General features: G+C 36.5%; 2 protein-coding genes across 2 annotated transcripts; both read left to right on the top strand.

Annotated features, from left to right (window-relative positions):
* Positions 1–10,314: 10,314 nt before the first annotated feature.
* LOC140805831 (plant intracellular Ras-group-related LRR protein 4-like) lies at positions 10,315–12,836 on the top strand. Its single transcript, XM_073162154.1, has 4 exons — positions 10,315–10,615; positions 10,926–11,592; positions 11,686–12,599; positions 12,690–12,836. The coding sequence occupies exons 2-4, from the start codon at positions 10,950–10,952 to the stop codon at positions 12,834–12,836; spliced, it is 1,704 nt and encodes a 567-aa protein (XP_073018255.1). The 5' UTR covers positions 10,315–10,615; positions 10,926–10,949.
* Positions 12,837–18,675: 5,839 nt separating this feature from the next.
* On the top strand, positions 18,676–27,973 carry LOC140805608 (uncharacterized). The gene is made up of 5 exons (XM_073161869.1): positions 18,676–20,511; positions 20,632–21,311; positions 21,416–21,952; positions 22,450–23,014; positions 27,899–27,973. Exons 1-5 carry the CDS (start codon positions 18,676–18,678, stop codon positions 27,971–27,973), a joined length of 3,693 nt encoding a protein of 1,230 aa, XP_073017970.1.
* Positions 27,974–27,994: the final 21 nt, after the last annotated feature.

Consider the following 27,994-nt stretch of genomic DNA (forward strand, 5'->3'; position numbering starts at 1 on the left):
AAAAGTTTGTGTATATGTATACATATGCGCGTTATCAATTATAAGTGGAGATTTATATCATAAATGTACGCGTGTATTATTTATACACACACGAGTAGATCTAGCTTGTGGTGCGTGCATATTATACTAAAAAATTCCTTGTATAAATAAAATATTTTATATTATTTTTTTATAATAATGTTTTAATGAGAAATGATGGGTTTTTATTAAAATTAATCTAATTTTAAAAAATTTTTTCAAAAATAATTTAAAAAAAAAAACCATTTCAAAACTACCCCAATCCGCGCTTACGGAGCGCGGACGCTGCACACGTGGATCAGCGTCCGCGCTCCGTAAGCACGGACGCTGGTCTATGTCAGCATCAGATAATATTAGCGACGGAAAATATAACAAAATCGTCGCTAATTTGCGACGGTTTCAAAAACCGTCGCTACACCGTCGCTAATACACGCGACGGTTTATAATCCGTCGCCATAACCGTCGCTAAATGAAAACTTTAATAAATTAGAATTTTAATAAATTTCAACTTTAATAAATTTGCATGATGGGCTTATACTCTTGCAAGCCCACGATCCATGTCCTCATTATATTAATCTCATTATAATCCCGATCGACGATCCAATATTATCGATGTGACAATTTCAACTTGTTTGTTGTTATGACGCACACTTTAATTTCGAGATACCTACCTCTACGCACTCTACACATAATTGTATCAACAGCGTGCACATATACGCTGCGGATAATCTTGAACTTTCAACGGCCTGCAACTTTGTAGCGTGCAATATACGCTGCGGGAAGAGAATTTGCACGCTGCGAAAAGCCATTTTTTTGTAGTGAAGATTATGGGTGTTCAAACTTCGGTTAAAAACGAAAATCCAAACCGAAGAAACCGAACACCGAACCGAACCGAAAATCGAATTTTGAAATTCAGATCTAAATATTAAACCAAAGTTTATTTGGTCGATTTCGGATTATATATGTCAAAACCGAAAAAATCGAAATTTCATTAAATTAATAATTTTTTTATATTTTTATTTATTTTATATATTTTGATATGATATTTAGTGAATGAAGAACTATTTTGAGCAATTTTTAGTTGATTGTTGTTTTCTTAATTAATTTAGACCTTATATTTAAAGATTTTACTAAGAAAACATGTAGAAAGTTAACATATTATATTTTACAATATATTTATATTATTAATTTAAATAATTATATCAAAATCGAATTAACCGACCGAACCGTTTTGGTAGAAAACCGAACCAATATGAAGAAAAATGATTCGGGTATCGGATCATATATTTTTAAAACCGAACCGACCGATGAACACGCCTAGTGCATAGTGCAGATAGAGAAAAAAATCGACCGATGAACACCCCTATTTCTTGTCTTTTTTTTCGTCTGATTAAATTATGCGCATTTAGCGACGGTTTTAGGCATTTAGCGACGGTTAAAACCTTTGCTAAATGAGCGACGGTTTTTGAAACCGTGGCAGATTCCATTACAGCGACTGATTATAAACCGTCGCTATTATTAGCGACGGTTTAGTAAACCGTCGCAAATTAGCAACGGTTTTATTATATTTTCCGTCGCTAATATTATCTGATGCTGACATAGACCAGCGTCCGTGCTTACGGAGCGCGGACGCTGATCCACGTGTGCAGCGTCCGCGCTCCGTAAGCGCGGATTGGGGTAGTTTTGAAATGGTTTTTTTTTTTAAATTATTTTTGAAATTTTTTTTTAAAATTAGATTAATTTTAATAAAAACCCGAGAAATGATATAATCCTTTTAATTTCATTAAGATTTTGATAAGATTCAAAATAAATTTGTATGCTCATAAGTTTATTAGATCTATGTAAAAAAATTACTCTAAAAAAATCTATATAAAGTAAATGTTAAATCTGTTATTTTTATTTCTTTTTCTATTAAAAAATAAATATTAATAATATTTTATATTACAATTTTTGAAAAATTAGCTTAACAGTTCCACATATTTTTTTGTTATTTTTATTTTTATCTTTAAATTTAAAAGAATTAATTTTATATCAAATCAGTTAAAACCGTTATAAACATGACGTATCTTTCTAACACTAATTTTCAGCTTTTTTGGTATTTTTTTAAAATCAAACTTTGTTACTGAGATGGAGATCGAAAATAAGAGGAGATAACTCTAAACTAATAACTGCTTAACTCGTGTATAGTTTGGCAAAAATTTGTGTGAGACGGTCTCACGGGTCGTATTTGTGATACGGATCTCTTATTTGGGTTATCCATGAAAAATTATTACTTTTTATGCTAAGAGTATTACTTTTTATTGTGAATATCCGTAGGGTTGACTCGTCTCATAGTAGATTCACTAAAATAGATTAGTAAAATAGAAACATATGTTAATAAAATTTGCAACATATCTATAACTACCGTATTCATATTTTTTATTATCTTTTTTCAGAAATTACTAAAATACTTAAATTAATAAAAATAAAATATGCATAAATAATCGTATCTGTGTGTAAGAACTCGTAATCGCTATCTATACGTGTGTATTTGATAAATGATAATAAATAAATAAATATATATACAAAAACTTGTGTGAGACGGTCTCACGGGTCGTATTTTATGAGACGGATCTTTTATTTGGGTAATCCATGAAAATATTATTTTGACAGATATCTCATCAGTAGAGTTAAACCGTCTCACAGATAAAGATTCGTGAGACCGTTTCTTTATAAACCTACTCATATATATATATATATATATATATATATATATATATAAATAAAAAATATGAATACGGTAGTTATAGATATGTTGCAAATTTTATTAACATATGTTTCTATTTTACTAATCTATTTTAGTGAATCTACTATGAGACGAGTCAACCCTACGGATATTCACAATAAAAAGTAATACTCTTAGCATAAAAAGTAATAATTTTTCATGGATAACCATATATATATATATGCATTATAATCAATGGAGGGATAATTAGGTAGCATGTATCACGTGGGGAGCAAGGGTTACAGCTTGATCCAACTGCCAAAAAGCTTGGTCGATAAGAGAAATTTCGGGTTGGACACGTGTGCTTTGTCCTGGCCCGACACACCTGGATTCATTTATTCGTACTGCCTTTTCATCACATCCACACAACTGGCAACTTTTAAATATATATTTGTTGATTGACTTATTTAAAATTTTGAGATATAAATCATATATGGTTGGTTTTTTTGTGGTTCATTCGATTCGATTCGATGCGATTCATAATAATGGATTTATATTTGCAAGATTATCAGTTTGGTTCATATTTATACTTCGATCTATATTTGTGAGATTTGTCGGTTTAGTCTTTGTAATGAAAAATGTATTATTGACATAAAAGGTAGTTCAAAAAGCATATATTACTTGATATTTCTTGATAACATAAATAAAAAATGATAATTTTGTAGTGAAAAATACTATTTTTGACATAAAAAATAATATTTTTATTGGTCGAATACTTTTCTTGCACAATATTTTTCATAACATAACTAAAAAAAATTGATATTTTTGCTGTAAAAAATAATATTTTGGATATAAAAAATAATAAATTTCATGGATTGGGTCGACTTGAATTGAAGGTCTATCTCATGAAGTTGATATGTAAAGTGGTCTTACAAGAGTTTTTGTGATGTTATATTTTTGAGTTATTACCATCACCGCAATGTCAATAGTCATGATTGATCTAAATGTGGGAATTATACTCTAATTAACGTGAAAAGAAGTTATTAATGATCATGATTGTAGGGTGTTTATCGGTCGGTTCGGTTTGAATTATACAATTAATTTTGATATTTTTTATTTTTGATTTTAAAAATACATCATCCAATATCTAAACTATTTTCTTACGCTTCGGTTAGGTTTTCAACCAAAAAAGTTCGGTTATTTCGATTCAATTTTGATAATTATTTAAATTTTTAATTAAAATATATTTTAAAATATAGTATAATATCGATGTAGTTACTTTTTTGGTTGGTAAAACCTTTAAGTATAAAGTCTAAATAAATTAAATAAATAATAATCAACTAAATATAATAAAAATATTTTTAAATCACTGAATATCATTTCATAAAATATATAATCTAAATCAAAATATAAATAAAATCATTATTATACTTAATTTTTTGTTTTTTCAGCCAGTCTGGTTAATTTAAAATATATAATCTGAAATCGAACCATATAAATTTCGATTTAAATATTTATGTCCGTATTTAAAAAAACTGGTTTACGGTTAAGTTCAGTTTATGGTTTCTTTGCTTTGAAATTTAAGATATTTTTTTTTTTTTGTAATGATAGCAAGTAAAACTTTAGTATAATTGGCCCTCATGATAATTATTTGTGTAGCATAAAATTTCATTTAGCAATGGATTAAAGGATTTGGCGAATTTGGATTTCAAAATCTTAATCCAAAAATACAATCAATTGTTTGAAAGATTTTTCAAATTCATGATTGTGAATTTTCTTTAGCTCTCATATTTCAAATTCTATTTCGATCATGGGCTCACCGGAATATCAACTCTTTGAAGTTTTTTACCCAAATAAAATCATTGAATAACTTCAAAATGATTGAGGAATTTAAGATTTATGGAGTTTAATAAATATCCAAATAGATGTAATCAATTTGAAATACTATTAAATTGTATTTGGATTAAATGATTTCAAATACGTAACATTAACTTGAATAAAAACACGAGTTTAGTGGCATATTTCTTTCAAATTTTAGATAATATCTCGAGTTCGAAATTTCTCTCCCTCGTTTCTTACCAAAAAAACAAATTGAGATGATATACCAAAATATTATATAATATTTATCATAAAATTTCTAGAATTGATTTAAATAATTACTTTCTATAAATTTATGGATTTATGTAACTTTTAAATATATATATATTGATACTCCATGGATGAGCTCATTACCTCTGGCTCATCTCTATCCCAAATGGAAGACAGACTCATCAAGGGCCCAGGTATTTTCTTATAAATACCAGGTTTGAGTGTTAATTCATTCGAGTCACTATATCGTTTTCAGCAGCACCCTTAGCTGCTCCCTCCATATATCATCAGTCTCTGACTTGAGCGTCGGAGGGGCTACGCCAGGACACCTCCTAGCCCCCTCCTGACGATTTTATTTGTTATTTCAGGCTCGGGACAATTTTGAAACATGCATCTGTACTAGTGATAAATTTCTCGTGAGCATCATTGTTAGTAACAAATGGGGACATGCAACAACGTCATGTGTTTTGTTCAGTGAGTAAAAGACCTTCAAGAACATCCATCATGTAACAAAATCAGAAGGGGGACATAAAGTAGACGGCTGAGGAAGATAGCTTCCTTACATTTGTCATGCTTTGTTCCTGCTGGAATTTAGAACGATGGAGAGAGGTTCTTTTATTTTAATTTGACCAGTTTATTATAAGCTGATGAAACATTAGAAATTCGGGATTTCACATTCTTGGACTGTTCATTTTAAAGATCGTAGGATCGAGCATTTGCACAGTTGTCATCAGCTATAATATTTGGTAAAACGGCAAATGTTTGACTTAAAACATTTGGATGGAGAATTTAATTCTTTGGTATAAAAAAAGAGGAGGGAAAAAACATTTGTGCGAATGGCTCCTCATCTCTCCTTGCAGTCAATTCCATGTCATATAGTGAAAGGCTCCTCATCGCTCTTTGCGACGAAGCATATGTATGACATCTACATGTCCTTCGTGTGCATGAATCGTGCGCAAGTGTGGCTCGATTTTGACCACGATCTCGAGCATGGATTCGTGTCTGATCGGTGTGTTGCACCTCCCTCACACTCACTTGACTTTGACATGGTTCACTTTAATATGCATATAGCCTACTATACAAAGTTATACATAAGAAAGATTACGTCGGAATTTTCTTCCAATGTGGACAATTATATATAGCTGAATGAAAGTTTAGTGTTGTCCCTATCAGCGGTATCTATTACATGTGAGATGGTCTCACGAATTTTTATCTGTAAGACGAGTCAACCCTACCGACATTCACAATAAAAAGTAATACTTTTAGCATAAAAATTAATATTTTTTCATGGATGGCTCAAATAAGATATCCGTCTCACAAAATACAACTCGTGAGACTGTCTCACACAAGTTTTTGCCTTTGTTGTACGTATTAAAACCCCTATTTTAAAAAATATTCATACTTATTTATAATTTTATAATTTAGCCTTAAATCATTTAAAAATCCTAAAATACCACTATTCTACTATTTTCTCTATCTTAATTTAATTTTGGGCTTGACGTGTAAATTTGTTTATCATAAAAATTAATGTCAGTTTACGATAATTATTAAAGTCATAAATATTTTGATGAGATGATTTTTCAATTTGATTTATTTTGATAAGTATTTATTTATATTAGAAATAGTACATTAATAAATTATGAATGTTTAAGTATGAATTAATTTAATATTTGGCCAATTTAATATGAAAAAAAATCAATTCATTATATTACAATAATATTAATAATGACGATGATGATGAGATCTATCATTGTTATTGTTATTGTTATTGTTATTGTTCATCATTATTTTTACTTTTATTAACTTTTTTATTAATATTATTTTTAAAACTTTTCTCTATATATATATATATATATATATATATATATATATATATATATATATATATATATATATATATAAAACTTCAGATTTTAATCAGGAATTTGTTCCTATGTTTTTTTGTTTTTTATTTTTGTTTTTTGTGTTTATGTAGAAAGGGTTCAAAGGAAGGATAAATAATAATAATAATAATAATAATAATAATAATAATAATAATAATAATAATAATAATAATAATAATAAAAGATTATTTATATAAATGCCAAAATTCATTTCATGGTAGCTCGTCGAAAGATATTTAAGGAACACGGGCACAACACTTGGTAATAAATCATTCAAGGATGTTGATTTCAAGAAAACAAATTCTATTGGGATCTGTGGTATTGTTTTAGATTATTATTATTAAAAAATAAATAAAAAAACTTTTTTAATTAAAAAATTGAAACTAATATAAAAACTCAAAATACCTGCATCCTAATCGACTTTGGATATGTGACTCGTCGAAATTTGACAAAGAATCTGTTTTGATAAGCGTATGTTATTTGATGTAAACAAATAGCTGACAAATAAATTATTAGTTCTAGACAAGTCATTGGTTCCAAGCAACAAGTTAACAAGCCAAAACCAATTAACTAATTCAATGACAATATAGTTTTAACGCCCCAAGCTCAAGTCCACGCCTATGCGACTGTACAATAGGTATAAGGCGTGACATAATGATACCAAATACCGATCTTTCATAGTACGACGTGGTTTGATGACGAACTAAATAGAAGCTGGTGAGCATGACACACTTGAAGTCGAATATCTTAGGGCAATATATTGGTATGCATTTCCCAGGGTGATATATGTGTGTACATAATATGAGTGGTTAATATATGAAAGATGAGAATAACACCAATGACAAGATGATGAGGAGTATAAGTGAACTGATCATACACCAGAATTAGAGACATAAATGATTTGATAGATATTAGTTATATCAACTAGATACATATTCTTTTTTGTGTGCGTATAACTTAAAAACTCAAAAGTTAAATTTGTTTGACTTAAAAAATACTGAGATAGATGACATCTTGAGAAGTTTCATAGAGAGTGTGTGAGTTAGGAGATAAGCACACTAGAAGGACTCATGTTGGTATAATGAGGACAATCGTCGAATTGGGCCATTACAATAGTCACTGAATATGAAGGATAAAATCATTCAGTGCGACTATAGTTAAGAAAAAAGTACATCGGTATTTCCAAAAAACATTATGGAACATCAAGAAGATCAAATATGAATGTTGTAATAAGCTGATATAAAATAGAGAATTTCTAAAAAAGATATGAGTGTGAGCAAGAATACAAAGAATGTTTATCAACATTATCTAATAAAGAGCAGAAGTTCTCCGAGCACCTGGATGTCCAACATCTCAAACAAAGAAGCATCCATATCTACGCTCGCACATCACCGCCTTGTCAACTCAGACAACGAGCACTTCCGATGTCAGAGCACGATCTCATCGCCAATACGATCATCAAGGCTCAATGTGCCCAAGGTGCAACACTTTGTTATTGCACCCCACTCAGTTTTCACACTAGCTCGATTCAGAAAATGAAGAAGAACAGTTGTAGAAGTTAGATTTTATCTCAAGGCTTTGTCTTCTAGTTAATAGGTAGTATGCCAGTTAGATCTTGTCATCTTGATTGGTTGAGTATGCCAGAAATCTCAATTGAGAATGTGACATCAATTGAGATGAATTTTCACAACACGATTGTATAAATCAAAATCATTTAATGAAAAACTTCGGTAACTGAAAAAGGTAAACGTAAAGGAATTTGGTTCTCGAACTTAAAAAAATAAACTCATCTTTAATCCGTTTTCATTATTTATTATTAGTTTGACCAAAATTTTTGTTGTATTACTTGAGTTTTTGCACATTCACATTAAAGTTAGACTTATAAGTTTAGATGAATATTATCATCAGTTGCTTATACAATCTTGAAGCAATCTAAAATTGATTCTAATACATAATATATTATATTCAACAATATTTATATAATTAAAAAATAATTATCTAAGAATAGATTGAGTTCAACCTATCACCCTTGCGATGGATCTAACGAATGTCATTGTTTCAAATTTATTTTATCAAATTTATGTGGGATAAAATGAACCCCACATTATAAATCAATAACGATCATGAAATATGTGGCAGAGACATTACCTCAAAGTAGGATATCATTACTAAGTAGAGGAATATTGAGATTAAAATTTAAGTAAGTCAGGAATGGTAAAAACTTGTGTGAGACGGTCTCACGGGTCATATTTTGTGAGACGGATCTTTATTTGGGTAATCCATGAAAAAGTATTGCTTTTTATGCTAAGAGTATTACTTTTTATGGTGAATATGGGTAGGGTTGACCCGTCTCACAGATTGAGATCCGTGAGACGGTCTCACATGAGACCTACTCGTCAGGAATAATACAAAATTGAGAAAAAAAAATCTCTAATTCGAGAATAAAATATATGATATTTATCGTATAAAATATCGGTTGAAGTGAATGATAAAGATAAAAAAAAAAATATAAAGATGGATAATTTAATAAGATCCAAAGTATATAACATGTAGATGATAAATAGTAGGAAAAAAAATATGCGAGATGATCTCACGGATCGTATTTTGTGAGACATATATATTATTTGGGTCATCTATGAAAAAGTATTACTTTTTATACTAAAACTATTATTTTTTATGCTAAGACGGCTATCTCTTGTGCGACGGTCTCACAGATCTTTATCTGTGAGACGGGTCAACCCTACCGATATTCACAATAAAAGTAATACTATTATCATAAAAATTAATATTTTTTCATGGATGACCCAAATAAGAGATTTGTCTTACAAAATATGACTCGTGAGACCATCTCACACAAGTTTTTGCTTATATATATATATATATATATATATATATATATATATATATATATGCATTAATTGGTTTTTTGACTTTTTGGCGTAAACTTAGTGTCGTAATGATGTTTAACGGACCACAGCAAATGATGATCAACTCTAAAAATGGAATTCTATATCACATAAATATAATCCAAATAAAATCTTATCCAAAAATATTTCTTATAATAAAGTTGAAGATTAAACAGCTCAATAACTTTCTTCACATATTAATTGCATGTTAATGAATTGATAGAGAATATCTAATTTAGAAATATTATATGTTAGATTTTAATAATTCCCAAAACAACGTCAAACTATATTAAATATTTTATTTTTCCTCTTTCAATTTTAATTTTAAAAATGAATAAATTTCATTTTAAATTTTTTTTAAAAAAACTATTTCGTTATCTAATTTTTCAATGAGATACACAAATTATATATTATATATGTCACAATCAACTAATATATTTTAGTAATTTTTGAATTTGTGGTTGGACGGAAAAAAATGAGTAGGTCTCAGACATTGTGACGAATTAATCTGTTAAACGAGTCAATCCTATCTATATTCAAAATAAAAAGTAATACTCTTAGCATAAAAAGTAATACTTTTTCATGAATGACCAAAATAAGAGATCTGTCTCACAAAATATGATATGTGAAACCATATCACACATTTTTGCTAAGAAAAATAATATCACTTATAATATAAAATTCATTGAAATAATCAATAAAAAAATACAAAAATATGAAGACCAAACATTCTTGAAATACTAATTGCATTTCCTAATATGGATCAAAGTCTTTTTCTTTACTGCAATGGTGAAATATGAAACCGTGAGCAGATCTTGTTGATAAACCCCATCGACTGATCTGTCTTGGATCAAATTTCCAAGTACCCACCATTATTTTCTTCCCTTATCTATATATTTCTCTGAATTTTCTCGAAGAAACTGGACTCTGGAATAGTAGAAAACCGTCTCAAGTACAGTATTTGCATTGAAATTTCTTCGAATTTGATACGCCATTTCGTTGATTCACTGTTACTGGTTGGTGAATACGTGTTAATTTTTTTGTTTGGGGTGATTGGGGTTTTGCTTATATAATGCATTAATCAGCATAGTTGAATTGTGTTTCTGTTGATTTTTTCAACCCTAAGAACCAAGTAAATTCGAATACGGACACCTATCAGTTGTTTCTCTACGAGGATTAATTGAACTTTGTTTTACTGTGTTTTTGTGAAATAGTTGTGTTGAAAGAAGATTTTTTTTTTTTTTTTTTTTTTTCATTTTCTGTGGGCGATTTATTGGTTTCGGTATTATTATATTCATGATTCAGCGTACCTTTGATAAATTCCAGCAGACAGGATAAAGTTGAAGAAAAATGACGTTGGGCCCGCCCACGACGACAGTAGACGACGTGGTGGAAGAGATAATGAGAATCCATAGATCATTACCGGCCCGGCCCGCAATAGAAGAGGTTGAAGCAGCTAGAACTTTGATTCAGAATGTGGAGAGGGAAGATCAGTTGAGATTGGAGGGTATTGCGAAGCAAATCAAAGGAAAAGACGTCCCACAAGAATTGTTCGATATCTTGCTGGAGATGCAGCGAAATATGGTCCATTTCCAGAGCAAGGACATTAAGAGGGAGGCTCTGAAACTGTTGGATCTGGAGGGTGTACACTTAGTTTTTGGTGATTTGATTCAGAGAGCTACCAAATGCTTGCCTATGAGTTCAGGTTCTCAATCGAGAGATTTGAGCGATGTGTCCTTGGCTACCACTTCTTCTTTCTCCACCAACAGTTTGAATTCTCCATTTACAACGGTCACTTCACCGTCTTCTTCGAGTTTCTATAATGAGAAGGAGAGCGTGAAGGCTTCGGAGGTGTTGTTTGCTAAAGATGATAGTTATTTGAAGAAGCCGATCACGGCCTTTCATGTAAGTGGAAGTGAGGGAATTGTGCCCAGGAATCGAGCTGTAGATGTATTGAATGTGCCACAACATGTAGATTCCACCCTGAAACAAGGTTAGGTCGACTATATTACTCAGTAGGTAATTTTGACTTGTTAAATGCGATCAAGATTCTGTTTTTGATGTTGGAACTATTGATATTTTACAGGACAAGAGGGGGAAAAACTCAGTCTTATAAAGTTAGCAAGTTTTATTCAAGTGTCGGCAAAGAAAGGAACCAGAGAGCTGGTTTTGCAGGGAAAATTATCGGATCAAGTAGAGTGGCTTCCTGATTCGATAGGGAAGCTTTCGAATTTGATCACATTGGATTTATCGGAAAATAGGATTGCAGGGTTGCCAGAATCTATAGGGGGGCTATCCTCGTTAAAAACGCTGGATTTACATGGAAATAGAATCAGTGAACTACCCGAATCCATCGGGGATTTGCTTTCCCTTATTAATCTTGATTTGAGAGGAAACCAGTTAAAATCACTGCCTTTGACCATTACCAGATTAGTTCGTTTGCAAGATCTTGATTTGAGCTCTAATGCGATCTCCGTGCTTCCAGACACAATTGGATCGTTGGTCAGTCTAAAGAAATTGAATGTCGAAACCAACGATATCGAGGAAATCCCACATACGATTGGCCAATGTACTTCACTCGTGGAGCTTCGCGCAGACTATAATCGGCTTAAAGCCCTACCTGAAGCAGTAGGACGAATTGAAACTTTGGAGATTCTAACCTTGCGGTACAATAACATTAAACAGTTGCCCACGACTATGGCCTCCTTGTCGAGCTTAAGAGAGCTCAATGCTAGTTTCAACGAGCTTGAATATGTCCCTGAGAGCTTATGCCTTGCTACAACTCTCGTAAGGTTGAACATAAGCAACAACTTTGCCGATTTGCAATCTCTGCCAAGATCTATTGGAAACCTTGAAATGCTAGAGGAGTTGGACATGAGCAATAACCAAATAAGAGTCCTTCCAGACTCATTTAGAATGCTATCTCAGCTGCGTGTCTTGAAAGTTGAGGGAAATCCTCTGTTGGAGCCACCGAGAAAAGTAATTGAAGAAGGAGCTCAGGTAAATCCGACTCTATTTTCTTCCTTTTGTTTTCCTTTTAAATTATTGTTTTACTAAATATGATTCTTTTTTTTTTCTTTTTCACCTCAGGCTGTTGTTCAGTATATGGCTAACCTTTATGCACAGAAGGATGTCAAGTCGCAGCCAACCAAGCAAAAGAAATTATGGGCTCAGTTGTGCTTCTTTTCAACATCTAACAAACGTAAGCGCGATGGTGTGGGCTATGCTAAAGCGTAAAATGGAGCACCTTGGAAAACCAAATTGAACTTCTTGGGTATAACCATCTCTCATGTTGATGGATTTCTCCATTAGAGGGGTTTATGTTATAGATAGTTTGCTAAATGCAATGTATCATGAGAATTAAGATTCCCTTTATCTCCTCTAAGACGTGCTCGAATCCATATCATTGGAAGTAGATTCGCAAATTTGGTCTAGGGGGAGCAATTTCTTGTAAATCGGCTTCGCCCTTTAATATTTCCTTTGTTTAAGTTACTCATTCTGATTACAATCATAGTAGCTGTTTCTTGTGCTGATCCTTGCTTTCTTATGTACCATACAGGAGCAAACAGATGATGGGTGGGCTAATAGTTCTTATCAAATTCAATTGCCTTGGCACACAATGTACCTATTTCAGCTATTCTCTGAGATGTAAAAATGAGTTCAACTGGTTAAAACGAGAACGAAAATGTATTTTCCACTGGCACAACACTAATTCACTGCGTTATTGTAGCTTGCGTTCCCTGTTTCTTTTTGTTGATAGAATTTTTGAAATCTTGCAGCTTACACGCGATGCCCTGGTCATATTTTTTTGAGTTTGGAGATTGCTTATTGAGTCAGGATTTTCATATAGGAAAAACCAAAATTGATCCTGCGAGTCATAGGGAGTTATCTGTATCGGGTTTTTGGGCCTCTAGTTGATTCAAAATTTGATATTGATGTAATAATTTGGCCTTTCTGTTACACTTTTGGTCATGATTATATAAGAGAAAAGTGAGAACCACAAGAAAATATGTAAAAATGTGAGCTTTTTGCTTTAATTGGTGATTTTCACATTCCCAATGCTCATCCTTACAGAAAGTAGCAGAAAATCTTTTCCAACCTTCTCTTTCTGCCTTTCTGGTGTGCTCCCGTGAAGTTCCAACCGTTTACGACTGTAGACACGAGTCTATCCTTAAGTCGTGTTTGTAAATACTTAAAAAAAAGAAAAAGATTTTAGATCATTCTTTCACAATTTTAAAAAATAAAAAAAAATCATAATATTTTTTTAAGGATTTACTTTAATCTGTTGCCAAATATGAAACCAGGAGTTAGATCATTCGGTTAAATCACACGATTGAGTACTTTTCATCTTAGGACAAGTATGAAATTTTTGTTTTAAATTAATCTTTTTTCCCCATTAGTATTAAGTAACAATTTAACTCCTGTAAAAAATTTAAATTTAAAGATTTAGTCTCAATTTGTATCAATATTTTAAACACCATCGATGGAGTCTGACAAAAATGTCCACAAATAAATTGTTATAATTCAAGGATAATTTAATCAGTTAAATTTACAAATTTGAATAGAAAATAGTGCTTTCTTTTACAAAGGAAACAATTTTTTCTATTCATAAGTTTCTGAAGTATATATAATATATTTGGGTGAGATTATATGTAAGCCAACATGAGTGGAAACATGATGAAGACCTACCAATTCAGATAAGTTAAACCAGAACATTCAAACTTCCATGATCACTACAAGGAAATCGCTTTTCAACAAAACCATCAATTACAATAGTTGTAAATTACCAACGATAATCCGTTGTCGTTTGTCGTTTTTGTCGTAGTGTGATGACGATGAATAATTAGTCAATGTGGCCATTCGACAGATATTTCATGCAATTTACGTACCCTTTTTTTTGGGTGATTATTTATTCCCAAAGACCACAGCATAACATTCACAATATTTGCATATTTTGGATGGAGTAAACTAATGAAAACACATAAATTATCTATTAATTGCAGGAATGAAGACACGTTTTTCAGACATGAAAGAAATGTGTGTGAATATATCAATTATATACTGGCGAATCTTTTATCCGCAAGACGAAATAAGAAGAATCATGTGTTATTGAACACATTAACAATGATATCGTCTTTGCCGATAGCTCAAGAGGTATATTTATCAGCCAAGAGAAGTATACACAAGAGTTGATGAAAAAGTTCAAGCCTGGTGAAGGAAAACCAACAGCAACACCAACTTAAAATTTGATAAGGATGAATCAGGACTAACAGTATATATAACTAAGTATATATGCTATATCTTACTGCCAGCAGACCCGATATAATGTTTGTTGTTTGTGTGTTCAAGGTTTCAAGGAAATCCCAGAGAATCACAATACACAGTAGTTAAAAGAATATTAAAATATCTTAGAGGAAAAAAAAAGGTCTATGGTACTCTAATTAAGAATGAAAACTTCGAGTTAATTGGATACTCTGATGCCAATGATTTCAGATCACGACTACTTGTCAAGAACAATTGTAATTTTGTTAAAGTGCACACAAATTGTGCAATCTGTACCAATCGATCAAGGATAATGAAGAACAATAATGAGATGAGCAGCTCTCTTTCTCTGAAACGATGAGAAAGTTTTATTGAAGAAATTAATTCTCACTTGTGTACAGTGAGGGTATTTATAGATGTACAAGAGTGAATGTAAGCAACTAACTAACTAAAAGACTAATAATATGAAAACACTTGACAGTATGTAACATCCCCCCTCAAGCTTGGAGTATATTGAGCAAACCAAGCTTGGAAATCAGAAAATGATGTTGATCAGAGCCTAGCGCCTTGGTAAAAACATCTGCCGGTTGAGAGTGTGTAGAAACGTGAGAAGTAGTGATGACATGATCTCGATTTTTTTCCCGAATAAAGTGGCAATCAATCTCGATGTGTTTGGTTCGTTCATGGTACAAGGGATTAGCTGCTATATGAAGAGCAGCCTAATTGTCACAATGAAGCAAGGTAGGACTGTGAAAAGAGAGACCCATGTCGGTGAGGAGACCACGCAACCATACAATTTCACATGCAGTGAAGGCCATTGATCGATATTCTGCCTCCGCCGAAGAACGAGAAACTGTACTTTGCTTCTTGGACTTCCATGAGATCGGGGATGTACCAAGCGTAATAAGATAACCAGAAACAGACTTACGACTCATGGGACAAGATGCCCAGTCCGAATCACAATAAGCATAGAGGCTAAGATCACAAGAAGCTGCCAAGAGAATATGTGAAGACCGTGCAAATGGAAGGCACCAATCTTGGAAGAAATTCTTGCAACCGTTACCTTGCAATTTAAGGAAATCAAAAATCACTCCACTGCAAGCATGAGTCTGGGACGTGAACTTGAACCAAGAAAAGGGCCACATTCAGCTTGGAAGAGGAAAGCGTAATCACCTGTTGACTAAGCTATCAGCAGAAATCTTGGAGTGATGGGAGCTTGCCTTGGAGCTGATCATTCAAGCCTATAAATATAGGTGAACCGAAGGGATACTACATACTGTAAGCTTCCTCCCCGTACCGGCAGAATTCGAAAGTTCAGTTGCTGGAAAACAGATTTCTTGGCCCAACCTCCTACCCAAATTCGAGACTAGTAATATTTCGAAGTCCAGTTGCTATCGTTCTTAACAACCCAGCCTTAGCCAAGTTCCTGCTATTTCTTTCGAGACCAGTTGCTGCTCGAAATTGGTCCAGGAATAGCCGAGGAGCTTGATCAAACAAGCTGTCCAAAAACCCGAGAATTCCGCAACGGTTCGAAGCAAGGTTGCTGCCCTTTTTCCAGACCACTATCTTGTCCATTTCCGAAGGTGACAGTAGCCCAATTCAGCCAAGATCGAGGCATTGCAGCAGCTAATTCGAAGCCTTGTCGCAACCTTGTCCGAGCGGAATTATTGTGGCACACTTTCTATCATTTCAATTCCACCGAAAACTGTAAGTGGGTTTCTTTTGTTTATATAAAAAATTGCACAAATATGATTATTTTAAGTGACTATTAGTATTTATAAATATGATTAATTATTTAATTGTTTTAAGGTGATTCATTATTTAATTGTTTTAAGGTAGACTTTTGAAAATATATATTATTATATAAAAAGTTTGGGCACAATAAATCCTTTTATTTTGTGAACATGATATATGTAGGAAATAATTTAAATACGATTTTAAAAATTCGATCGGCATAATTTATTCATTTCCATTCGGTATAAATTCCTTTGAATTATTCATTGATTCGATATCGGTTATAAAATTCGAAAGCATGTTGAATTATTTAAAAGCACTGTAATGATTTGATTTAGCAATGGTAAAAGAAATTCCGAACTTTGATATACTTTGTTTAGGCCCTGATGCGGTGGGTTATAATAACCGTTCCTTTGGCCTCGCCCCTTAGAGGAGTAACATATAGGGGACTGATCAGTAAAACCATAGAAAATGAAATGACTTTCAGTGCTATATTCGTATTTTTGTTATTATTTGATTCAACATGCTTAATATTGAAAATTCGATAATTTATTCGTATGTATATCCTCGATATTTGTTATGCTCGATCGGCCCCCATTTACTGAGTATTTCCCCAAAATACTCACCCCTTACATTCCCACCCAGATAAGAACGAGGAACAAATCGAGGGTGAAGAGCAAGATTACTTTTGGGGATGGTAATGAAGAAAACTCCATTTGAGACCAGTCGAATTTATTCCGTCTTTAATTTTATCATCATGTATTCCGCTTCCGCATTTTATTTCTATCGCATTGTAAAGACGATTATTGGTTATGAAAAAGACTGGTTATTTTGATTTACTACGAGGCTTGTTGTTTTGCAATTATGTGATTGTGAGACAACGCCGGTGTCGACTAACCCCGGTCTCGGGGCGTGACATTTAAGTGGTATCAGAGCACACCAGGTTCATAATCCGGATGGGAGACCGCCATAGGAAATTTGACGAAGTCAAATTTTGGCAAAAAGCTTAACCATTTTCTAACCAATTTTGTCATCAATATCCTTATGATTCATTCTTTAGAACCCTTGGAAAATATTCCTCGTTTTGTATAATGTTCCTTGACCGCTTTTCCGATACTTGTTAAACCTTTCCTCTCGTTATTTCAGGAAATGGCTCGCATACGTTTAACTGCCCGTAAGAGTGTAGCTTCGATTACTCATAGGGAGACATTTCAGCTAGACAGTCCCCGACCTCGCACGCGCGCTCAGTCTCTTGTACGTTTAGATGATTTGGCCCTAGCACGCCACGATAGGACGAGTAGGAGGCTGAGAGCTAGCAATCTGGAGAGGAGGAAGCAAGTGGAGGATCTGACTACCAAACTATTGACAGCAGAAAAGAGGATTGATCAGGTATATGAGATGTTCCAACTTGTTAATGAAGATAACGGCGAACTGCGAGAGTCACTACAACTGACGAGGGGCCAAACCAAACAAGCTATGAATGAATTGGACCGACGTACAGTAGAATTGGCTGAAGCTCGTCACGCACGGGTAAGGGATAAGGAGAGAATGGAAGAGTTCTGGAAGGTGGTCATGCAATTGTCAGAAAATAACCGAAGGCTATCAAAGGAGATAGACGAAAGGAAGGCAAGAGAGAAGGCACTCATCCAGAAGGATCAAGCAAACTGCGCGCGTGCAAAGAATGAGTTGGACGACGCGATAGGGAAGATTCTGACTCATAGGGAACAGATTGCTGAATTAGAATCGGAGAATCAAAGCCTGCAGATGTAGCTGGCAGATTTTTTAGACCTGGATGTACCGGAGGAGGATTCCGAGGAGGAAGAAGCCCCACCTGACGTAGCCGTGGGGAATGGAGAGATAGCATATTAGAATATTTTAGTGAACCATTTTTAGTTTATTTCCGTTGTTGCCATTTTCCATTCCAGTAAATTCCTATTCAGTTGTTTATGTTTATTTGAGAAATCAATAAAAATTGTTATTTCGATTGCTTGTTGGCGTCAATTTATTTTCGCTCGAATTATTCAATGCATTCTGCCAGTTTGTGCAACAAATATCTTAGAAACTTGTATGCTTGTAGGAAATGGTCGGAAGACCTCCACGAGCCAATCGCAACCCACGATACGCCAACAACCACAATGACAATAATGGAAATCCGAATCCTGACGAAAATCCACCGCCACCACCTCCCAGAGTGGGCCTGAGCCAAGCAGATTTGATGGTTATAGCCACCATAGTGGCAACAACTATCCAGGGCTTGGGAAACCCCAATGGTAACGCTAATCAGCAGCCTCAACCACCACCGGCACAGAATGGGATCAAGTATCATTATGAGTCTCTTCGTAAGAACCGTTGCCCAGTGTTCAAGGGAGACGCCGACCCTGAAAGTAGCCAGAACTGGTTGAAAAGTGTGGAAACCCAGCTGCGACTATTAGAGATACCCGAGGCACTCAAAGTAGAGGTGATAATACCATTCCTTGAAGATAAGGCGAGCAAGTGGTGGGAAACAGTCTCACCTGCCCTGACAGCCGCCGGAGTGATCACTTGGCAACAATTCAGAGATGTCTTTCTCAAACAGTATTTCCCAACAGAAGTCAGACTACAGAAATTGAGCGAATTTGAGAACTTCTCGCAAACTCCAGACATGTCAGTGGTAGATTACACCTCCCAATTCAATAACCTTGGAACTTATGCCCCGACAATCATGACAGATGAAGTTCTAAAGATGCACAGATACAAGAAGGGTTTGATCAGCCGTATCCAGTCATCCTTAGCAGTTTACCAACCTACAAGCTTTGCTGATTTAATGGGAGCAGCGATAAGAGCTGAGACAGATATCAAGTGTCGGGAGAACGAGAACAAGAATAAGCGACCTCTTACTGGACAATCGTCTCAGGGGAAGCCACCATTCAAGAGACCAAATCAGTCCAGTGGATCCTTCAAAGGTGCTTCGTCCCACCCAACTTACCAAGAACCAAAGATGTGCCCCGAATGTAATAATCGTCATTCTGGAGAATGCCACCGACAGACGGGAGCATGTTTCAATTGTGGGAAATTAGGGCATCGAATTGCTAATTGCCCCGAGCCATTGAAGAGAAGTAACAAGCCTAATACTGATGCTAACCCCAACAAACCAAGGGAGAATAAGCCCAACGCTCGTGTGTTTGCAATAACCCAAGAAGAAGCAGATGATGCAAACGACGTCGTGGCAGGTACCATTTTTGTCAATGAAATGCCAGCTTATGTGTTATTTGATAGTGGTGCTACTCATTCATTTATATCTAAGAGGTTCACCAAGAAACTAGGGCTTACACCTGAAATACTAGTCGAACCATTTAGAGTAGCAACTCCTACTAGTAAGACAATCGAAACACATAGAGTGCACCGGCAGTGTAAGATCTGTATCCATGAGCATCTATTCCAAGCAGAATTGATACAACTGAAAATGGTGGAATTCGACATCATCTTTGGAATGGATTGGCTAGCAAGAAACAATGCGATGGTAGATTGCAAGGGAAAGAGTGTTAGGCTCCGAACCCCGAGCCAAAAAGAGGTCGTGTATCATGGCAAATCCAAGGAACGGAAGTCACTTCTTTCCGCATCCCAAGCATGGAAAGCCGTGAAATCCGGAGCAGATATCTATCTAGCAATGATTAACGTAGTGAAGGAGGAGATTGAACTTAAACAAGGGGATATCCCTATCGTACGAGAATTCCCAGACGCCTTTCCGGAAGAACTACCAGGGACAATCCCGGATCGTGAAATTGAGTTCGAAATCAACTTAGTGCCCGAAGCGGCACCCATCTCCAAGACACCATACAGAATGGCACCAGCTGAACTTAAGGAGCTAAAGGAGCAACTTCAAGAATTGCTAGACAAAAAGCAGATTCGACCAAGTGCGTCTCCATGGGGAGCTCCAGTACTTTTTGTCAAGAAGAAAGATGGGAGCATGAGGCTGTGCATTGACTATAGGGAATTGAATAAGATCACTATCAAGAACAAGTACCCTCTTCTGAGAATAGATGACCTGTTTGATCAGCTTAAGGGAGCCATAGTATTCTCCAAATTGGATTTGAGGACGGGCTACCACCAATTGAAGGTCAGGGCTGAAGACATCCCAAAGACGGCCTTTCGGACAAGGTATGGACACTACGAATTCACAGTGATGCCCTTTGGTCTGACAAACGCACCAGCAGCCTTTATGGACCTAATGAACAGAGTATTCAAGCCGTTCCTGGATCGGTTCATAGTGGTATTCATTGATGACATCCTTGTCTACTCTCCTAGCAAAGAAGATCACGAAGAGCATCTCCGCCTCACTCTACAAACTTTAAGGGAGAAAGAACTCTACGCCAAGTTCAAGAAATGTGAATTCTGGCTAAACAGTGTGTCATTTGTAGGGCATGTGATATCGGAAGCAGGAGTATCAGTGGATCCAAAGAAAGTGGAGTCAATTCTAGATTGGCCGAAACCGAGAAACGCCACAGACATTAGAAGCTTTCTTGGATTGGCAGGCTATTATAGGAAATTCGTTGAAGGATTCTCTTCCATAGCCATACCATTAACAAGGCTTACTCAAAAGAATTCTAAATTCATTTGGGATGACAACTGCGAGAAAAGTTTTCAGACATTGAAAGAAAAGCTCGCGTCTACACCAGTGTTAGTCTTGCCCACTGAAGATAAAGATTTCACCATCTACAGTGACGCATCGAAGGAAGGGTTGGGATGTGTACTCATGCAAGAAGGAAGAGTGATTGCCTATGCATCAAGGCAGTTGAAGCCGCATGAACGAAATTATCCCACTCACGACCTCGAACTGGCAGCAGTCGTCTTTGCTTTGAAAATATGGAGGCATTATCTCTATGGCTCCAAGTGCGAAATCTTCACGGACCACCATACTTGTTCACCCAAAAGGAATTAAATATGAGGCAAAGACGATGGATTGAGCTGTTGAAGGATTACGACTTGACTATAAGCTACCATCCAGGTAAGGCAAACAAAGTAGCTGATGCTTTGAGTCGGAGGAATATGAGTAAGGTTACCTTAGCTGCACTCTCCGCTCAACCATGTCTGCGAGAAATCGTCAAGTTGAACCAGGATCGAGACCCAGTTCTAGTAAAACTTAAGGAACAAGCTAATGAAGCAAAGTCTCAAGATACTCAGATCGACGACAAAGGAGTCCTTTGGATAAAAGGACGATTGTGCGTACCAGACATCGATAACCTTCGACAAGAAGTAATGTCAAAAGCACATAAGTCGAAATTTTCAGTCCATCCTGGCAGTACCAAGATGTACAGAGACCTAAAGAAAAATTTCTGGTGGAGTGGAATGAAAAAGGATGTTGCGATATTTGTTTCCAAGTGTCTTGTGTGCCAACAAGTCAAAGCAGAGCACCAAAGACCTGGAGGACTTCTTCAACCTCTAGAGATTCCAGAATGGAAATGAGAACATATCTCCATGGACTTTGTGGTCGGGTTACCAAAGTCTAGACAAAGCCATGATGGCATCTGGGTAATCGTAGACAGACTCACAAAATCTGCGCATTTCTTACCAGTCCGCATGAACTATAATTTGGACAAGCTAGCCACGTTGTACATGAATAATATCGTACGATTACATGGAATTCCAGTCAGCATATTGTCAGACAGAGACCCGAGGTTTGTATCTCGTTTTTGGAAGAGTTTTCAACAAGCCATGGGAACTAAGGTCACCCTCAGTACGGCCTACCACCCTCAGACCGATGGTCAAACAGAGAGGACAATTCAGACTTTAGAAGACATGCTGAGAGCATGTGCTCTAGACTTAGCGGTAATTGGAGTGAACAATTGCCTTTGATTGAGTTTGCTTACAATAACAGTTACCACAGCAGCATCGGAATGGCGCCGTATGAAGCTCTGTATGGGCGAAAATGCCGGTCACCACTATATTGGGATGAAGTAGGAGAAAAGGCCATCACTGGTCCCGAGTTGATCCAAGAGACAGTGGACAAAATCGCTATAATCAAGGAGAGACTTAAAGTGGCACAAGATCGACAGAAAAGTTGGGTTGACTTGAAAAGAAGACCAGTAGAATTCATAGCGGGAGATAAAGCATACTTGAAAGTATCACCAATGAAAGGTGTGGTTCGATTCAACAAACCCGGGAAACTGAACCCTAGATATGTTGGACCTTTTGAAATTCTAGGGAAAGTGGGGACACTTGCATACAGATTGGCACTCCCACCGAGTATGTCTAGAATCCATAATGTTTTCCATGTGTCACAACTAAGAAGATATGTTTCGGATCCAAGCCACATCCTCGAAGCTGAACCACTCTTAATCGAGGGAGACTTGAATGAAGGACTTACTTATAAGGAGGTCATGATCAGAATCGTGGATACAAAGGACCAAGTACTAAGGAGACGAACAATTCCCTACGTCAAGGTACAATGGTCTAATCATACCGAAAGAGAAGCCACTTGGGAACTCGAAGAGAAAATAAAAGATCTATATCCCTACCTATTTGAAGGACAAGTTAATCCAAGTTTTGTAGTAGCCCGAATTCCAAATTGGGTAATTAACGGAGTAATGGTGATTAAGAAGGTTTAAGGTGTAATTTTGACCGAGTCATGATCGGACGGACCGAAGATGGTTCGGAAGCACCGAAGAGTTCGGAAGGTCCGAAGTGAGTTCGTTGGATCCGATCATTAGGTGTCAAGAGTTGATCGACACGTGGGAGTTCGGACGTTCCGAAGTGTAGGTTCGGTGGATCCGATCATGAGGTGTCAAGAGCAGCTGAACACGTGCATGTTCGGACGGTCCGAAGTGTATGATCGGAGGATCCGATCATGAGCTGTCAAGAGCCGATGGACACGTAAGAGTTCGGACGTTCCGAAGAGGGTTCGGACGATCCGAACATGGCCTATAAATAGTGGTCGGATTTCCTCATTTTGACTCGCCAATTCAGAGAATTCCATAGCATTTCAGTCGTTTCTGACAGGTTCTAGTCTTGTTCCGAGATTTGGGCACTAGCGGAGAGCTGCTGGTCTTGTAGCAGAGCTGTGCTCTAGTTGGGAGCTAGCGGCATCAGCGGGCTAGCGACGGACGAAGGTTTGGAATTTTATCAGTATTTATCTCAGGATTATCTAGTTAAGTCTGGTAGATAAGTTTAGTGATGGTTTTCACTTGATGAATAGGCTTGGATTAGACCTGTTGTCTGGTTGTTCCAGTGAATTAGGATTGCTGTGATAGAGGTACGAAAGTACTATCCGAGATATCCTGGTTGAGTATACATTCATATATGTGTTGCATGATTATGTGGTGCATTGATATATGTCATATGATGCATGCTATTATGTCACGTTTATTACTGCACGTTGCATTTCATGTTGAGCCGTATTCTCCTTTGAGATAGCCTTTACTGTTGAGCTGTATCTCTTTCGAGATAAGCTATATCTTGGGGCCGCTCAGCCCTGTCTTGTGGACGCATGGACACCGAGAGTACACAGTGGCCGACGGGTCGGGAGGGCTTCGGTGGTCCGGGACATTTTAGGTCCACGTCTGTCTTGTAGTGGATGCAGTGACCCAGAGGTGTACCGCGCGGCACTATCCACTTGGCGCCTCTAGACTGAGCATTGTTGAGATCCTTTTGTGACTCCTGTTTCTTGACTACCCCGGTATCATGATCATAGCATGTGCATTTCATATAGGTCTGTATACTCATACTTTTGTACTGGGCGTTCTTATCGCTCACGTCCTCGGTTTTGTTTATTCTTGGACACCCCATTCCCACGGGGCAGGCCTCAGGTTGGACAGCTCAGGAGGAGCAGGAGGAGGACGTGAGTATCTGGTTGGTTTAGTTTATCGGTATTGTTTTGATTCGATATGGTTGTATTGGGTATTTTTATTTTGAGTTATTCTAGACTTCGATTGGGTTGTATAACCATTATTTTTGTTGACTATTTCCGCTGTTATCTCTGATTATTGTTAATTAGGTTAATTGCATGCTTAGTTCTTGATTAGTAGGTGATTCTGGAACGGGTCACTACATTTATGGTATCAGAGCATGCGTACGATTTTGGGATATAGATTTCTGTTTTGGGATTTCCGTTGACCAATTTACTAGTTTCCCCATTCTATGTTGTAGCAATGGCTGACCACTTTGGTGATGAGAGTAGTCAGGGAAGTGTAGGTCGTTGGGGTGACCAGGACGATTTGTTAAGCGTCATAAGTTACCGCATGTTTCTCTAGACGTCATTCTTTCCGTTTCTACTCCGATGGGTCATTCGGTTTTAGCCAAGCGTCTAGTGATGGGTTGTCCCTTAGATTTTGAGGGTAACGATGTTGTTATTTCGTTTTGTTCATTCTCTTGCCTAGATTTCGAGGACGAAATCGTTTTTAAGGGGGGGAGAATGTAGTAGCCCGAATTCCAAATTGGGTAATTAACGGAGTAATGGTGATTAAGAAGGTTTAAGGTGTAATTTTGACCGAGTCATGATCGGACGGACCGAAGATGGTTCGGAAGCACCGAAGAGTTCGGAAGGTCCGAAGTGAGTTCGTTGGATCCGATCATTAGGTGTCAAGAGTTGATCGACACGTGGGAGTTCGGACGTTCCGAAGTGTAGGTTCGGTGGATCCGATCATGAGGTGTCAAGAGCAGCTGGACACGTGCATGTTCGGACGGTCCGAAGTGTATGATCGGAGGATCCGATCATGAGCTGTCAAGAGCCGATGGACACGTAAGAGTTCGGACGTTCCGAAGAGGGTTCGGACGATCCGAACATGGCCTATAAATAGTGGTCGGATTTCCTCATTTTGACTCGCCAATTCAGAGAATTCCATAGCATTTCAGTCGTTTCTGACAGGTTCTAGTCTTGTTCCGAGATTTGGGCACTAGCGGGGAGCTGCTGGTCTTGTAGCAGAGCTGTGCTCTAGTTGGGAGCTAGCGGCATCAGCGGGCTAGCGACGGACGAAGGTTTGGAATTTTATCAGTATTTATCTCAGGATTATCTAGTTAAGTCTGGTAGATAAGTTTAGTGATGGTTTTCACTTGATGAATAGGCTTGGATTAGACCTGTTGTCTGGTTGTTCCAGTGAATTAGGATTGCTGTGATAGAGGTACGAAAGTACTATCCGAGATATCCTGGTTGAGTATACATTCATATATGTGTTGCATGATTATGTGGTGCATTGATATATGTCATATGATGCATGCTATTATGTCACGTTTATTACTGCACGTTGCATTTCATGTTGAGCCGTATTCTCCTTTGAGATAGCCTTTACTGTTGAGCTGTATCTCTTTCGAGATAAGCTATATCTTGGGGCCGCTCAGCCCTGTCTTGTGGACGCATGGACACCGAGAGTACACAGTGGCCGACGGGTCGGGAGGGCTTCGGTGGTCCGGGACATTTTAGGTCCACGTCTGTCTTGTAGTGGATGCAGTGACCCAGAGGTGTACCGCGCGGCACTATCCACTTGGCGCCTCTAGACTGAGCATTGTTGAGATCCTTTTGTGACTCCTGTTTCTTGACTACCCCGGTATCATGATCATAGCATGTGCATTTCATATAGGTCTGTATACTCATACTTTTGTACTGGGCGTTCTTATCGCTCACGTCCTCGGTTTTGTTTATTCTTGGACACCCCATTCCCACGGGGCAGGCCTCAGGTTGGACAGCTCAGGAGGAGCAGGAGGAGGACGTGAGTATCTGGTTGGTTTAGTTTATCGGTATTGTTTTGATTCGATATGGTTGTATTGGGTATTTTTATTTTGAGTTATTCTAGACTTCGATTGGGTTGTATAACCATTATTTTTGTTGACTATTTCCGCTGTTATCTCTGATTATTGTTAATTAGGTTAATTGCATGCTTAGTTCTTGATTAGTAGGTGATTCTGGAACGGGTCACTACAAGTTTCGAGGACGAAACTTAAAATAAGGAGGGGAGAATGTGAAGACCGTGCAAATGGAAGGCACCAATCTTGGAAGAAATTCTTGCAACCGTTACCTTGCAATTTAAGGAAATCAAAAATCACTCCACTGCAAGCATGAGTCTGGGACGTGAACTTGAACCAAGAAAAGGGCCACATTCAGCTTGGAAGAGGAAAGCGTAATCACCCGTTGACTAAGCTATCAGCAGAAATCTTGGAGTGATGGGAGCTTGCCTTGGAGCTGATCATTCAAGCCTATAAATATAGGTGAACCGAAGGGATACTACATACTGTAAGCTTCCTCCCCGTACCGGCAGAATTCGAAAGTTCAGTTGCTGGAAAACAGATTTCTTGGCCCAACCTCCTACCCAAATTCGAGGCATTTTAGTAACATTTCGAAGTCCAGTTGCTATCGTTCTTAACAACCCAGCCTTAGCCAAGTTCCTGCTGTTTCTTTCGAGACCAGTTGCTGCTCGAAATTGGTCCAGGAATAGCTGAGGAGCTTGATCAAACAAGCTGTCCAAAAACCCGAGAATTCCGCAACGGTTCGAAGCAAGGTTGCTGCCCTTTTTCCAGACCACTATCTTGTCCATTTCCGAAGGTGACAGTAGCCGAATTCAGCCAAGATCGAGGCATTGCAGCAGCTAATTCGAAGCCTTGTCGCAACCTTGTCCGAGCGGAATTATTGTGGCACACTTTCTATCATTTCAATTCCACCGAAAACTGTAAGTGGGTTTCTTTTGTTTATATAAAAAATTGCACAAATATGATTATTTTAAGTGACTATTAGTATTTATAAATATGATTCATTATTTAATTGTTTTAAGGTGATTCATTATCTAATTGTTTTAAGGTAGACTTTTGAAAATATATATTATTATATAAAAGGTTTGGGCACAATAAATCCTTTTATTTTGTGAACATGATATATGTAGGAAATAATTTAAATACGATTTTAAAAATTCGATCGGCATAATTTATTCATTTCCATTCGGTATAAATTCCCTTGAATTATTCATTGATTCGATATCGGTTATAAAATTCGAAAGCATGTTGAATTATTTAAAAGCACTGTAATGATTTGATTTAGCAATGGTAAAGGAAATTCCGAACTTTGATATACTTTGTTTAGGCCCTGATGCGGTGGGTTATAATAACCGTTCCTTTGGCCTCGCCCCTTAGAGGAGTAACATATAGGGGACTGATCAGTAAAACCATAGAAAATGAAATGACTTTCAGTGCTATATTCGTATTTTTGTTATTATTTGATTCAACATGCTTAATATTGAAAATTCGATAATTTATTCGTATGTATATCCTCGATATTTGTTATGCTCGATCGGCCCCCATTTACTGAGTATTTCCCCAAAATACTCACCCCTTACATTCCCACCCAGATAAGAACGAGGAACAAATCGAGGGTGAAGAGCAAGATTACTTTTGGGGATGGTAATGAAGAAAACTCCATTTGAGACCAGTCGAATTTATTCCGT

The sequence above is a fragment of the Primulina eburnea genome, chromosome 11 (assembly GCF_022965805.1).
Source record: "Primulina eburnea isolate SZY01 chromosome 11, ASM2296580v1, whole genome shotgun sequence".
NCBI classification, from domain to species: Eukaryota; Viridiplantae; Streptophyta; class Magnoliopsida; order Lamiales; family Gesneriaceae; genus Primulina; species Primulina eburnea.